The sequence below is a fragment of the Phocoena sinus genome, chromosome 15 (genome assembly GCF_008692025.1).
Source record: "Phocoena sinus isolate mPhoSin1 chromosome 15, mPhoSin1.pri, whole genome shotgun sequence".
In the NCBI taxonomy this organism is placed as follows: Eukaryota; Metazoa; Chordata; class Mammalia; order Artiodactyla; family Phocoenidae; genus Phocoena; species Phocoena sinus.
The window spans coordinates 10,836,652-10,852,442 of NC_045777.1; the positions used below are offsets into that span (position 1 = coordinate 10,836,652).

The following is a 15,791-nucleotide window of genomic DNA, read 5'->3' on the forward strand; positions in this document are numbered from 1 at the left end:
GAAACTAGAAATATCCATCACCAAAGTGAGGAATCCAACATTTCAGAACAATAGCAGGAAACTCATCTACATGAGAAGAAATTAAAGCAAATACACCTTGGAGGACTCCAGGGAATCTGAATGATCTCTGCATTCTACTGGGAATCTGAAGGCCAGCTGCACCCTCCCCTCAGGCGAGGGGCTTCATAATAAGCAGATTCTGAGGATCAGGCTTGAGCCAGTGGCAGGAGCACCCATCAAGGAAACATTTACACCCAGGCGACCTGGACACGTTTATTGAGACGGTTCACAGGGCCAGTGGGCACTGGGGTTCACACAAACCGGCCGACACGCATGGACCTGGAGCCACGCACCCTGGGGGCACCGCGCGAGCCCCTCACAACGTCTGTGCGAAGCCCTTCCAAGGCAAAGGGAAATCCAAGGCCCCACAGCCCATCCCCCTGGGTGACCACCTTGTCCAGAACACCAGGCAGGACAAACGCCAGTGGAGAAGGCCTTCTCCAGCTCATCTGAGGCACTGCCCACCTGTGGGTTCTAAATGCTTCTCCAGACTCTGTGGGCCCATGTGAAGCAAGGGGGAAAATTCAGAAAACGCATCCACAACAATAAAACAAAACAAAACAAAACAAAACAAAATGAACAATCTGCGCGGCACACAGATTTCACTTCCCGACGTCCCTGACGGCAGGACCGCAGGGCTCACAGACGCCTTTGGCAGCTGGGGGCTCGGTGCGTTGCCTCCCCGGCGTCCACAGGAAAATAGTCCTCGGTTCTGTACAACGCGGGCAGCTCGAAGGTCGGGGCCGCCGGCGTCCACAGCTTCTGGAATGACAGAAAACCAGGTGCCCCATCAGCCTCATGAAGCCACTTGTTCTGAGACCCAAGAACTCCACTTGCAGGAGTTCATCCTGCAGGGAGAATAGCCCAGTTGACCAAAGACTCCATGATACTTTGGTGACACTGCCTGTGACAGCCAAAGCCGGCCCATTTGAAACGTGGTGGGGAGCTAGGTTGGCAGGGCTGGTCCGTGTCCACGGAGCCCTCCACAGCATTAGAGAGAACCGGGCTCTGAGGAGGGATGACTGAGAAAGCCAGGTGTACCTTGTGCCACCGCGTGCCAAGAAGGGCCTCGAGCCGAGACAGCGCCATGGGCCAGGCCCTGGGAAAGCTGGGGTCGGGCCGATGCTTCTTTGAATGTGCGCCCATCTGTGCTGCCTGAAGGCTGGGCCATATGCATGTGTTACTTTGTTTTTTTTAATTGAACCATTTTAAGAAGTGCTTACTTATTTCTGGTGTGGATTTTTGTTGCAGGGAGGTTAGGGAGGGGAGATTTTGCATCAAGCAACCCTCCTCAAGCTCTAGTAACCCTGAGGGTTACCCAGGCATCTCAAGGTCAAACCAGTTTTACAGAGGACGGCCTCAAACAGTGCTTCTCAAATGTGACTGCACAGGGAACCTCCTGGGAGACTTATGGAATGCTTATGCCCAGGCTCCGCCCCCAGAGTCTGATGTCGTTGGTCTGGGGTGTGGCCTGGGCATCGGGGTATTTCAAAGCTCTCAGGTGATTCTCACGTAGAGCCAGGGCCGATCCCAATAACTGTGACCTGCTCAGAGGAGGGAGGGTCTGCTAGGCTCTGGGGCAGGAGTGTGGGGCTCCAGGGGTGCAGAGGGAGGAGGGCTCTGCACATCTCCACCTGGGGTCCCTCTCACCACCTTTCTGCCCTTCCCCCGCAGCTCCGTCTACTGTTTGATCTCCAGGCCACCTCTGCCAGCTCAGCCCAGAGCAAGCTATGCCCCAGCCTTCAGCTGCAGTCACAGGTGCCAGCACACAGGCTCCAGCCCGTAGTTAATAACAGCTCCCCCAAGCCCAGCCCGTCCACGAGCTCTGCGCTGCACTGGATGTGTACTTACCCACCCCCATGCTTCCTCCCCACAGTGACACCGTGACCATCCTCCCTTTCGTGGGTGGTTGGGGGAGACTACGCTCCGGGAGGTGCCTTACCCACCTCCCACCTGTCCGAGTATCTGTCCACTCAACCACTACCTCATTGAATGCCCAGGGCCGGCCGAGGGCACAGCTGTGAGGTAGACGCATCCCCAGCCATCATGGGCCTCCCTCTCTATCTGGAGACAAAGGAACCAATAGGAAAACACCACCAACGTGCGATGAAGCACCAAGGCCCCTGGAACCCAGAAGAGGCCCATCTCATCCTGGAGGGATCAGGAGGTATTCAGAGGCTGAGCACCTAGGACCCCAACCCCCCGGCTGGAGGGGCTGCATGGAGGGGTAGCCGGAGGTGCAGTGGTCCAGGCTGTGGACACCCTGTGCACAGTGCTGAGTGGTGTGGTGGGCCGCGGGCACTGAAGCAGCTCAGTCTGGAGTCAGGCCGGGTCAGAGTGTAGACAGGGATGATGCTGCAAAGCAGGGCCAGATGATGTGGGCTCCTGGAGGCTGAGCTAAGAACTTTATCCTAAGAGACCAGGGATGGGGAGAGAGGGAGAGAGGGAGAGAGGGAGGGAGGGAGGGAGGGAGGGAGGGGGAGAGGGAGGGAGGGAGGGGGAGAGGGAGGGAGGGAGGGGGAGAGGGAGGGAGGGAGGGGGAGAGGGAGGGAGGGAGGGGGAGAGGGAGGGAGGGAGGGAGAGAGGGAGAGAGAGAGAGAGAGAGAGTGTGTGTGTGTGTGTGTGTGTGTGTGTGTGAGATAAGTGTTTTAGAAAGAGCAGAGACTAGACTGTAGGGGAAACGGGACCAGAGTGTAAGCTGTTGCAGGTAGGCATCCCTTAAAGGTGAGAGTGGCTGGATTTGGGGTGAGAGTGAACAGATTCTAATGTCTGAGCCCCAAAGCCCTGAACTACCGCACCCCCCAGCCCTCTCTCTGCTGCAGAAGGAAACCACAAAAGGGCTTCAGATAAGGTGGACCGCACTCGGGTGTCTGGGGACCCACTTACCTCCCTGAGTCTCCACGCATCTGGAAAGCCAGGACAAACAATTCACCTTGGCCAAGGGTCTGCCTCCCAAAAGGGCACAGGGAACATTGAACCAGTCGGCCCCGGGCCAGCCACTCGGCTCAGCCCGCTTGGGGGATACTTCGGACGCGTTTGTCCCCCCTTCTCCCAGCACCTTCCCGGGGCTGCCACCCACCCCTGTGGGCTGGACTTGAGTCCTCTGACAGCGCTGTGACCAAAACACAACGGGGAAACGAGCCCCAAGATGCATCTCACAGCCTGAGGGATGCAGTCTGTGGATAAGCCATCGTTTTAGAATATCCTCACCCAGTTCCTCCTGAGAACTGGCCGTTGTGATATCTAGAAAATGCAAGATTCAAGTAATGACAGTTCAAAGACCAGCTCCCTTGTCCTGACACAAGGCTTGGGGGCCAAAGCACACTTGGTGATCCTGAAAAGACAGGTTCCTTTCTCTCCTGATCTCAGGACCCAGGCAAGGCCTCACGGGCCCCAAGGGTGAGTGGCCAGGCATGGCCAGAGCCGGTGTCCCTCTCCTGGAGATCCTGGGCCTCTGGACTCCCTGTTCTTTGTCAAATGGTTCTTCCAACAGGGATGGGGCTTCTGCCTCCTCCCTGAAGGAGACAGGCTTCCGAAAAAGGAGAAAATCAATATAATTATGAAGGAAACAAGGAGAAGTAATCCTAAGAGACTCCTTAGCAGCTTTAGATATAATCGTATCTTGAGTTCCAGTGAGATCTAATGCAAGCAGTGGTGGCATCTTTGCTGGTGATGGAGTGGAAACGTCCTTCCTGCACTCAGAAAGCAAGGAGAAGGGGGACGCAGGGAGAGGTGAGCCTTGTGCCAGCGCCCAGCCAGGCGGCACTGTGGATTATTAGACAGCAGCTACGCGTGCTCACCAGGACCCCACAGGGGCCCAGGAGAATGAGCCATTCCAAACAAGCTTGCTTCCCTTTTCAAAGGGGCCCCCAGCCAGGAAGGTGGCGAGGAAGGCCACAGAGGCTGGTGCAGCTCTATGCTGGCCCTGGACCGAGCCCCTGCCAACATCTTGGGGCACGTGGAAAATCTGTGGGAAAGTGACTCACAGCTCATTGGAGATCTGGGCCTGCAGTCAGCCAGGAAGGGGGGCCCTGAGCTGAGCCAGGGGGCTCCGAATGTGGCCACTTCAGCCCCAAATGCTGCTCTTGGAGAGTGGGTGGGCATGGGAAGGGCGTGGGATGTTATCTCGGCCTGTGCAGCCTCCACGTCCCATTCTGGTATCAGCATCTTGGCCGTCTTGTGGAATCACTGCTGCCAGCTCCCCAGTGGAGCTGCTCTGCCCACCTCCACAGCTGAAGGATGAGTGAGAGGAGGCCTGACCCACCGGGGCCGTGATTGGTCCAGCAGTGAGCAGGTGACCCCAGCTCACCCAATGAGAAGCAGCCTTGGGACTCTGACTCTTGGGACAGGGCTGCTTCCTGCCCCCGTCCCCCCTTCCCAGGTCCCAGTGAGGACGCGCCCGTGAGCCTGGCAGTCACTTCTGACACACTGAGGGGCCTGCCTGAGAGTGAAGCCAACACAAGGAAGCCGAGTTGGGAGGGGAAGCAACAGAGTCCTGACAGTATCATTTGAGCACCTGAATCAAATTTTGCCTGAGGTTAGTATCACCTTGGGACCTTTCCTGTTCTTGAGACCACGGGATTCTCTTCTTTGCTTAAGCCAAGGTGACCTGGGCTGTTGTCACTTGCAACCAAGCCTCCTGCCTAAAGCAAAGAATAAATCCACAGTAGTGCGGACAAGCGCTTGGAAACCAGTGGCGGAATCGGCAGATGAGGGCCGGCGTGTGAGGCTAAAAGCAGCCTGAGGCCCCAGATGTTGTCAGGGTAAAGCAGGACCACACGCCGGAGGCCAGGCCCCAGTCGCAGGCACCCGGGACGCCAAGGAAACCCAGCCCTCTCACACCCAGGATAACCTGCAACAGGAGGAGTTGTCCCCATCGCAGAGGTCACAGGGGCCAGGGAACCACAGAGCCGGGGTTCACTCAGGCCTCTCCGGCTCCAGGTCCAGTCCCCGCCCATCGCCCTACTGGGCTCCTGCCTCGAACCCAAATCCTGGAGAATCTCAGAAGGGACTTCAGAGAGCTCCCCCTTTCCCCCCTCACCTGCAGCTGGTACTGAGGTCTTCTCCAGGGGCGGCCAGGTAAGCCAGGAGGACTGTCCAACTCCCTGGTACTTGCTCCAGGCTCCCACCCTCGCCTGCAGGCGGGAAGGTTCCACCAGCGGGACAGGATGGGAGGCACAGAAACCTGACACCACAGGTCCAGGGCTCCGCCGCCCTCCCTCCCGGTCCCCCACGCCCCCATCAGCCTGGGCTCCCAGCTGGAGGAGGGTCTCTGGAGCTGGGGCGCTGGGCCTGGCATGCTCTCCTGGGTCTACACAGCCTCCCACATCTTCCTCACTTCCACCCCGGACCCCCGAGTTCCCAAACCTGCAGCCCACACACCAGATGCATGTGTGTGCTTGGTCGGCTGCATGATTTTTAAAAACTGGAATTAACTGCAAACATGTAAAAAGTCAGCAGATTTCTCAGGAAAACCAGACTGCCAGCTAGCTACTCTTGGAAAATCAGATGATCTGGAAGCTCCCGGTGGCTGGGCAGAGGAGCTACGGGTGCTCCCCTGTGGGCCCCAGGGCCCACGGGGCCACGTCACCTTTCTGGAACCTGCCGCTTCCGGTGGTGGGTGCCTCGGGGTTGGCCCTCTGGGCTGTCTGCACCACCAAGCAGCTCCTTTCCTGACAAAGCCCCCAGATGGCTGTTGAAGCACGTGGCAAGGGGGAGCCTCAGGCCAGCCTGGCTTCAGGGTCTCTCCTCTGAAGCCCCCCAGTCGGATCACTGTCTGCCCACCCACCTCAGGGCCTGTGCCATCTGCCCACTCCTGCCCCCAGAAATCCCGCACGGCTCCTCGTGAGTCCTAGCCCGCCTCGTATCTCCCTCTTGGAAGCCCCAGCTGCACATTCCCGATCCTGGGCTGCTTTCTTTTTTTTTTTTTTTTTTTTAATTTTACTTATTTATTTTTATACAGCAGGATCTTATTAGTTATCTATTTTATACATATTAGTGTATATATGTCAATCCCAATCTCCCTGGACTGCTTTCTGTTCAGGCCGGGGTCAGCACACTTGTTCTGCAAAGGGCCAGATGGTAAATATTTGCAAGCCCCATAGTCTCTGTCACAGCTACTCAGCTCTGCCCTCCCAGCACCAAAGCAGCCACAGGCAACGTGTAAAGTAATGGCATGGCTGCGTGCCAATAAAACTTTATTTACAAAGATGGGGGCAGGCCAGACTTGTTTTTTTCAGTTTGCCCCAGAATTAAATCTATCTTCCTAAATAGAACAGGAATGACAAACCCATCTCTGTATCTCCCATGGAAGTGGGCACTAAGTGATAGGTCACCAGACATAGGATGCAGGATTTAGGCCCAGGCCCACCTTGCTGACTGTCCCCAGGCCGGAGTATTATTTGGTTGGCTGCTCTTGGGTCATCACTGCAACTCCAGCCTGTCCTGGCTAAGCATCCTCCACCTCAAAAGAAAGGCCACACCGCTGTCCCACGTGTGGGCCAGGTTCTGAGGTTCCAAAGTGCGGGTCATCCTCTGGGAGGCTGAGGCCTCAGGCTGACCATGGGTGGAAGCTCAGGTAGCCAGAGACTCACCCTCATCCCCCAGGTTAGCAGGCACCTCCAGCCCCAGGGGACTTGGGAGAGGCCCATCCTACTGGGAAAACAACAACTACACTTCCTGTGGCCCAAGCTGCACACATTCTCTCTAACCCTCCAGCACTGCTTCGAGGGTTTCTCTTCCTCTTGAGCCTCACTTTCCTCTCTGTAAAATGAGGATAATACCGTCGACTTCTTGGAATCCTGCCTGGAGCGCAGCAGTGATGCTGGAGGTGCTGTACCCACCTTGGGACCATGAGGACAAAAGCCACTGGCTAAGGGTGGTAGGGCAGTAGCCAGGAGAATCAACTGGCCACTCAGGACTTCTTGTCACACGAAGGAAAAACACAAACCCTATTTGGTTAAACCACTTCAGTCAGGTTTCTATTATGCCGCCGAACACAGCCTGATGGACACGTGCTATTACTCTCACCAACACTCCAGTTAATAGCAAGTTGCCCAAGGTGGCACAGGTGGTAAATGGGTGGAGCCAGGACTCAGCCCAGGTTGTTTGTATGATGAAATGGAGTGATCACCAAAACAGTGAAAACTTGTAGATCTCACAATAGTTCCAAAAGGTAAAATGGAATTCCAAATAACTGACGTACGCATTGCCCCCTCCAGGAGCTCCACTCCCCTTGAGTGGGCGCTGCGCGCGGTGACTTGCTTCCACAAAGTAGAGTAGGGAGGAGGGGGTGGAGGCGGGAGTAACAGCCTGGTGGAGACACCTGGCAAACGCTGCCTCGGCCAGAGGGTCATGGTTAACATCATCAGTGCTACGTCACGTTGACAGCATGTCCCCTGGATCTGATGTGATGAGAAGGGCACTTCACCTCTGTGGTCTTCCTCCCCCAAACCCATAACCCCAGTCTAACCAGGAGAAAAACATCAGATCAGCTCTAATTGAGGGACAGTGTACAAAATACCTAACCAATAATCCTCAGAACTGTCAAGGTCATCAAAAACAAGGAGAGTCTGAGAAGCCGTCATAAACCAGAGGTGGCTAAGGAGACGTGACAACTAAATATAATAGGGAACAGGAAAGGACATTAGGGAAAAACTAGTGCAATCTGAATAAACCACGGAGGTTAGTTAACAGCTGTGTATCGAGGTGGGTCCTTTAGCTGCGACAACGTACCACGGTAAAACAAGATGTTCACAATACAGAAAACTGCGTGAGGGGTATATGGGAACTCTCTGTATTATCATAGCAACTTGTCTCTAATTCTAAAATAAAAAATTCTACTGGGTGGGAGCGGGGTGGAGGGAAGCAGACAGAGAAGAAACTCTCCGTCCATCAGCACAGACCAAGCCCCCGGCCTCTCTCGCTTCAACCAGTGACCGAGTAGTGAGCACTTCTTGAGTGCCCAGCCTGTTGGTGGGCCCTGCAGGCTCCCGGCCCATTCGTGCCCACAGCCGCTGAGAGAGGCAGGTGTCCCTACTCCCATTTTCCAGAAGGGGAAACTGAGGCTCAGAGAGACACTTGCCCAAGATCACCCAACTGGGAACTGGCAGAGCTGAATTCAAACCCAGGCCCGCCCTGCCCCAGCACTGAGCCAGGACACGGGTGGCCCTGGGGCTGAGTGGGGCTGGGGGCTGAGCTCTCGCCCAGGACCTGGGATGTCCCTCCAGCGTCTGCTTGCCAACCTTGGGACCCTCGGGAGCGCCTCCTTTAGCATATTCAGAGATCACAAACGGGCGGCCTTTGGGTAGCGTCTGGCCCGCAGGCATGACTGGATGGGCTTATGCAAATTTAAAAATGAGTCTCCTGAGTCCTCGCGGAGAGTCGCCGCGGTTTCCTGCTTCAAAAGCGCTTGGAGGGAACCTGGCGCTCGTCCCCCGCTCCGGCCGGCCGCTCAGAGCCAGCCCTCGCCACCACCTCACAGCGCCCTCCGACAGCCCCAAGGTCCCCGCCACCGCTTCACCTCGGCCGCCCGCCACGACGACCGCGTCCCCCTCGCAGGTGCGCCAGAACTACCACCAGGGCTCGGAGGCCGCCATCACCCGCCAGATCGACCTGGAGCTCTACGCCTCCTACGTCTACCTGTCCGTGTCGTACTATTTTCACCGCGATGATGTGGCTTTGAAGAACTTGGCCAAATACTTTCTTCCCCAATCTCGTGAGGAGAGGGAACACGCTGAGAATCTGATGAAGCTGCAGAACCAACGGGGTGGCTGAATCTTCCTTCAGGATATCAGGAAACCAGACCGTGATGACTGGGAGAATGGGCTGAATGCAATGGAATGTGCGCTACACTTGGACAAAAGTGTGACTCAGTCACTACTGGAACTGCACCAACTGGCCACGGAGAAAAATGGCCCCCATTGGTGTGACTTCATTGAGACTCATTATCTGAATGAGCAGGTGAAATCCATTAAAGAATTGGGTGACCAGGTAACCAACTTGCGCACGATGGGGGCCCCCGAATCTGGCATGGCACAGTATCTCTTTGACAACCACACCCTGGGAAATAGTGATAATGAGAGCTAAGCCTTAGGCTGGCTTCCCGTAGCCACAGGGGTGACCTCCCTCGTCACCAAGCCAGTGCATGCACGTCTGGGTTACCTTTACCTTTTCTGTAAGTTGTACCAAAACATCTACAAGTCCTTTCCTTAGTACCATTCCTTCAAATAAAGTAATTTGGTACCCAGGAAAAAAAAAAAAAAAGAGTTGCCTGCCAACATGGAAGAACCAGGATGGTTCAGATAAAGACCAAGGGCTTCCCTGGTGGCGCAGTGGTTGAGAGTCCACCTGCCGATACAGGGAACACGGGTTCGTGCCCCGGTCCGGGAAGATCCCACATGCCGCGGAGCGGCTGGGCCCGTGAGCCATGGCCGCTGAGCCTGCGCGTCCGGAGCCTGTGCTCCGCAATGGGAGAGGCCACAGCATTGAGAGGCCCGCGTACCGCAAAAAAAATAAATAAATAAAATTAAAAAAAAAACCATCAAGTTCCTGTTTCTCTTGAACAATATAGCTACCTGGCCGCACTGGGACCATATTCCTGCGGGGTGCGTCCAGCTGGCCCCTCTCCACTGGGCATGTGCTGTCAGGCTTGCCACTGTCCCCGCCAGGCCTGACTCACTTGTCCGCAGCACCTGCCGAGCCCCGCGGGCATCTGAGCTGGCAGCGGCTCCAGGCTCATGTCACCGTGGGGCTGTCGAGGAGCTGGACGCTTCCCATCCGTGGCCCAGGCCCCCCGGGGTGGGGATGGCCCGCCTGGGCCGCTGCCGAGACCAGCGGCTGCTGCCCTATACCCGAGGTCCCCTCCAGTGCACTCCAGGGCCCGGGAGGCAGGTATGGCAATGGGGCCGTTTTGTGGAGGGGAAAGCTGGCTCGGAGGGGACAGCGTAGGCCGCGTGTCCAGGGTCACACAGAGTCAAGCGGGCTCCTCTGAGCTCCTGGCATCGGCCCCCACCTCAGCCATCTCGCACGGCCCTCACCGCGGGTCCTGGCCTCCCTCCTCGGCCCCCCTCACAGGCTCTCTGCGCCTCAGACCACGCCTGCCCGTCCTGCCTGCAACGTCTGTGTCTGCTCCAGGGCCCCCAGGCTTCCATCCTGACAGCTGGGAGCAGAGCCCCTCCCATTTCTCTTAAGCAGCCCTGCGTGTCCGCTCCTGCCGGAAGGGCTGGGCTTGCCGGCCTCACGGTGGCTGCACGGGAGCTGCCCTCCTGCCCCTGCCTCTGCCGTCCCGGTCACCTCGGCTGCTGGTGGCAGCGGGAGGCTGCTGCAGCCCTGGCGACAGGAACAGGTCTGGGGGCTCCCAGATGGGGCAGCCCCTACCCAGGGGGAACCCCAGCAGCAGGGACAAGCTAGTGTAATCTTGTTAGAGGCGGTGCTGACCCCGGCAGCAGCCCTAGACGGCTTCCAGGTCCCCGTGGATTCGGCTTTTAGCTGGACGAAAAGCTTTAACACGGAAACCAGCAGAGAAGGAGTCCCAGAAGTTCTGCCAAGATACTGGCTACTAAATTCAAACTCATATGGGGTCTAGGAGGAAAGACAGGACACCAGGTAGGCAGAGTCATGGCACAGCCCCCTCCAGAACTAGGTCTCTGACCCCGAGTCTGATCTCTCCAACCTTGGCCCCTCTGCCCACTGCCCCGGGCCCTCTGCCCTCCCAGCACCATCTCCTGGAGGAGGGAGGTGTCTGACCTGGGCTTTGCTTCTCATCACCTGGCCACTCAGTGTACCTGTCTAATTACCATGGCCTTATATGTATATTGGGCACCTGCTACATTCCAGAGACTCAAATCTGAAGATCACAAAGGCTCTTTACAGACGAGCAAACTGAGGCTTTCAGGGGTCAGTTGACTCACTGTGGATCCACCCACTAACCGGAACCTCAGTCAACCCAGGTTGCCCAAACCGGCAAGCTGGGGGCCACCCAACTTCCCACGACACATCCAGCCCATCCTCAACCCCCTCTGCTAATTCTTCCCCTATCCCTCTCCCCATCGCCACTGCCACCCCGTCCCCCAGCCTCTGCTCTAGCCCTCAACTCATTCTCCACGTGGCAGCCTGAGGGGCCGTCGTAAAAAACAAGTCTGGGGCTTCCCTGGTGGCGCAGTGGTTGAGAATCTGCCTGCCGATGCAGGGCACACGGGTTCGAGCCCTGGTCTGGGAGGATCCCACATGCCGCGGATCAACTAGGCCCGTGAGCCACAACTACTGAGCCTGCGCGTCTGGAGCGTGTGCTCCGCAACAAGAGAGGCCGGGACAGTGAGAGGCCTGCGCACCGCGATGAAGAGTGGCCCCCGCTTGCCGCAACTAGAGAAAGCCCTCGCACAGAAACGAAGACCCAACACAGCCAAGATAAATAAATTAATAAACTCCTATCCCCAACATCTAAAAAAAAAAAAAATTAAAAAAAAAAAAATTAAAAAAAAAAAATTATAAAAAAAAAAAACAAAAAAAAAAACAAGTCTGATCCTCCAGTAAGTCCCGCTCCTCCACGAGGCCTTCGGGCCCTGCCACCGTGGTCCCCGACGCGTGAGCAGTCCTCAGGCGGGTCCTGCTTGGCTTCCACTGGGCTAAGTTTACTAGCACTGTTGTCTGTTTGGTTGTTGGTGTTCTCATACTTTTGAATGAAATGCCATTTCTCTTTAACAAAAGGATTTCAAGCTTCCCTTTAAAAAAATCTCAAGCTCTGGGCCACTGGAGAGTGATGGGCAACCGGCACTGAGCAGCGGCCCCTCCTTCCAGGAGCTGCGTGCTCTCGCCTGTGCGGTCCGCCGGCCACATCGCTGTGGCCACCTGTCTGCCAGCTGTCTGCCACCTTGGAGCTGGGGGGATTTGACCCCAGATCCACATGATCCAGCCTGATTCTCCAAACTCCGTCTGTCACCTCCCATCACTCACAACCCTCCAGCCTGGGGCCTTCTTTCTGCTCCTGGATCTCACCAGGGTCTGCTTGACGGGAGACCTTGGCACCTGCTGTCCCCTCAAGGCCTTTCCACAAGGTCTTCCTCTGCTGGTTCCTTCCTTCCTTCAGACTCTCCTAAGGGAGGCCCAGTTGCATCTGTGTCACCTTCCCTCCTTCACGGCAGCACTGTGGAGCCTAGCCTGTTTACCTCTCTCCTCGGTTACCACCCGGCTCCCCACCAGGCCGAGCTCCATCGGGACGGGCACCAAGCCAGTCGTTAGGGCCAGGGCCCCAGCAGCAGCTGGAGCCTGGTGCACAGGAGACACTCAGGCAACGGGAAACGGACGAATCTTCTCACCACCCCAGGCAGAGCAGGAAGGGCCTGGGGGTTGGCCTTTCGCCAAGTCAGGGCCCCGGAGCCTGAGACCAACGAGGACAATCACGTCTCCGGCTGAGGACGCCTGGTCGGACCCATTCTGGAGTCTTGGGGTGGCTCAAGGCTGGTGACCCCACCCTGGCCAGGTCTGTGACCCACATTAAAAATAGAGCACACGTAGGGGCTTCCCTGGTGGTCCAGTGGGTGAGACTCTGCGCCCCCAATGCAGGGGGCCCGGGTTCGATCCCTGGTCGGGGAACTGGATCCCGCACGCACGCCGCAACGAAGATCCCGTGTGCCGCGACAAAGACCCGATGCAGCCTAAATAAATAATTAAAAATAGATAAATAAATAAAAAGCACACAGGGGACTTCCCTGGCGGTCCAGTGGTTAGAACTCTGCGCTTCCACTGCAGGGGCACAGGTTCGATCCCTGGTCAGGGAGCTAAGATCCCGCACACCGTGTGGCGTGGCCTAAATAAATCAATAAAGCACACAATAAAAGCGATGCACTGCCCTGGACGGGAGCCTGGAACAGACAACAGACGAAGAAGAAAAATCTGGTAACATCCAAAGACTGGTGTTCAGTGAATGGTACTGGACCAATGTGGGGTCTTGGTCTTGACAGCTCTCCAGGTGACGCGAGATGACAGGATATGGGAGACGGAGTAAGGGGGGCACGGAAGCCCTCAGTAGTACTGTCTTTACAAGTTTTCTGCAAATCTAAAATTATTCAAAATAAAAGGTCATTTAAAAATAAATAAATAAGGACTTCTCTGGCGGTGCAGTGGATAAGACTCCACGCTCCCAATGCAGGGGGCCCGGGTTGGATCCCTGGTCAGGGGACTAGATCCTGCATGCATTCCATGAGCCGCAACTAAGGAGCCCACGTGCCACAACGAAGGAGCCCCCGTGCTGCAACAAAGGAGCCCTGGAGCCACAACTAAGACCCCATGCAATGAAATAAATATTTAAAAAATAATAATAAATAAATAAATAAGAAAATAAAACTCATCCACGGCAGCATATGTGAAGCACTGAAGGGAACAACACAGATAATGAGCTATTAAATAATAATACTGATGTCACTGATAATAATAATAATAATGATGGCAGCTAAACCTTACATTATCTCAGTCACTGTCCATGACAATCCTGTGCAGAGGATAGGACTGTAAATCCCATTTTACAGACGTGGAGACTAAGACGCAGCAAGCTTAAGACCCACTCGAAGCATGACGCTTGCAAGTGACGGGCAGGGCCGGCCTCATGGCTTGGTCTGATGCTCTGCTGTTACCGTCTTGAAATTCTTAGTAAGTTCTGACAAAGGGGCCCCAGATTTTCATTTTGCTCCGCACCCGCCAATTCTGTAGCGGGTCGTGGTGACAGAGGTGGATTCCAAACCGGGAACGGTGTTCGCCATCCTCAGAAAGGTCACTCAGGATCGGCTCTGTGCACAGCGTGGAGCCAGCGCTCCCGGCTAAGAAAACATCACGGGGCAAAGAGTGGCCGCAGGATCAATGGCAGAGTTTGGGGGGACAGCAGTGGATGGATTTGGCTGGAGCCGGGACTGTCATACTCTTGGCTTAGAGCAGGGAAAGGAAGATCCTTTTCCAGGCCAGGGCAACAAACCAGCTGCCCATGCCCAGCGGCATGCTCAGCCGAGTGGGCTCCCCGTCAAACGGAGATTCTCCACATTCACGTCCGTGAGCCCACACCAACAGCCGGCCAGGGCCCAGCAGCTGGCGACTGTCACAGCAGAGCCGTACATTTCTCACTCTGGTGCTGGTTATCGACAGAATCCTCAAGGTTTTGTTGGCTGACCTCGAAGGTGGTCGACTCCACAAAAGGACGTTAGAAATAGCACCAATTAGCTCTGGGAAGCAGAAAGCAAACACAGACACAATCGACCATTCTGTCGGGATCCCAAACATGGGCAGCTGTTCTCCATTAAATAAACAAGCCAACAGGGCAAAAACAGAGGCGTCCACCGGGACCAGCAGGCGTGCAGAAGCTGCCCACCTCTCGCCCCTGCCCAGAAAGACTCTTCACCCAGGACTGCAGGAACCTGCTTCTGAGGCAACGCCCGGACTGTCACCTGTCTCCCTTCTCTCCCACTCCAGGCATCTGGGTGGCCTCAGGAGCCCTTCCCAATCCACCCTTGACTCAGACACCGGTGCCCTCAGAGCTCCAGCCTGGTCTCAGCCCCAGCCCGTCCTTTGCCACCGGGTGGCCTGTGAGCCTCGGACGGTTACCGTCACTGCACCAATCCCATCTCTGCAGCCCCAGGGGCCCGGGCACTGATTTCACGAAGCCCCTTCACAGGAACTCACCTCATGCGCTGTCCTGGTCGGACCAGGACGTTTCATCCATTGGGCCCCCTGAGCGTGGAAAGGGATGGTTTCCAAACTCTGGGAAATAACGTTTGAGAGCGAGAGAAAGGAAAAGAGGGAGAGACAGAGAGAGCTCGGTGGAAACAGAGATGAAGGTAATGAGAGCAGGAGAAGGAGACACAGACAAAGGGAGGTAGAGGCAGAAACAAACGACCAACAAACAAAACCCAAGAGAGAAAAATATAAAAGAGAGAGAATTGAAATCGATAGAGATGTGGAAACCAGTTAAGGGGGGGGGGATTCAGAAAGAGGGGAAATGGATGAAAAGGAGGAGGAAAAAGATGGAGGAGAGAGGGAAAAATGAGGAAATAAGAGAGGAAAGGAGAGGGAAGCGATGAGTAGCCCTGACAGAAAAGTGAGGCAGCCAGGAGGCGGCGGCAGCAGTGGGGACCAGGGCGCAGGGAGCGGACTGTGTTGGGAGCTGGGGAGTCGGTCCACGGGTTCAGGGCTTCTCCAGCCCCGAACCCTGTCAGTGTGCACGCAGGGACACAGAAAGACTCCCCACCCTCACCCTGCCTTAAACCCCATCCCTGTGTCAAAGAAATAACAATATTCTGAAAGGACAAAGGCCGTCTCAGAAGACAGGTCAGTCTCTGTTGAACGGACTCCATCTGGCCTGAGGGGCAACACTTTGCTCTTTTCTCACTTTACTCAGGACTCCTGGAAACCTCTCGTCTGCACCCTCCACCCCAGGGAGGAGCTCTTGGCCTCATCGGGGTCCCCACCTTCCCTGGCTGCAAAGCGAGAAAAGAGGGAGAGAGATCCTGAGGTGCCCCCCACCCATCCCATCCAGCCCAGGCCTCCAGCCCCGCATCAGCCTGGCGGCCCCCGCAGGCACCTCTTCCCATCTCTCAGTCATGGCTGCATCCCCTGCGCCTAGAACAGCACCTGGTACACAGCAGACGCTTAATCGGTAAGTGCTCACTCCACCTCCCTGGGTGATCCCATTCAGCCTCAGAGCTAAGGCCTCGGGCTCCATGCTGGATACCTCCAGCCCTGAACCCCAC

At 56.2% G+C, this 15,791-nt stretch overlaps 1 protein-coding gene and 1 pseudogene across 2 annotated transcripts in view; one reads left to right on the forward strand and one right to left on the reverse strand.

The window, feature by feature from the left end:
* Positions 1-243: 243 nt before the first annotated feature.
* The window catches only part of BCAS4 (breast carcinoma amplified sequence 4), a 60,865-nt gene continuing 45,317 nt past the window's right edge, over positions 244-15,791 (reverse strand). For both annotated transcript variants that reach the window (XM_032606189.1, XM_032606190.1), the window contains one exon: positions 244-822. In XM_032606189.1, the coding sequence (XP_032462080.1) occupies positions 700-822 (123 nt within the window). In that variant the 3' untranslated portion in view covers positions 244-699. The remainder of the gene's footprint in view (positions 823-15,791) is intronic.
* LOC116740535 lies at positions 8,371-9,307 on the forward strand (annotated as a pseudogene).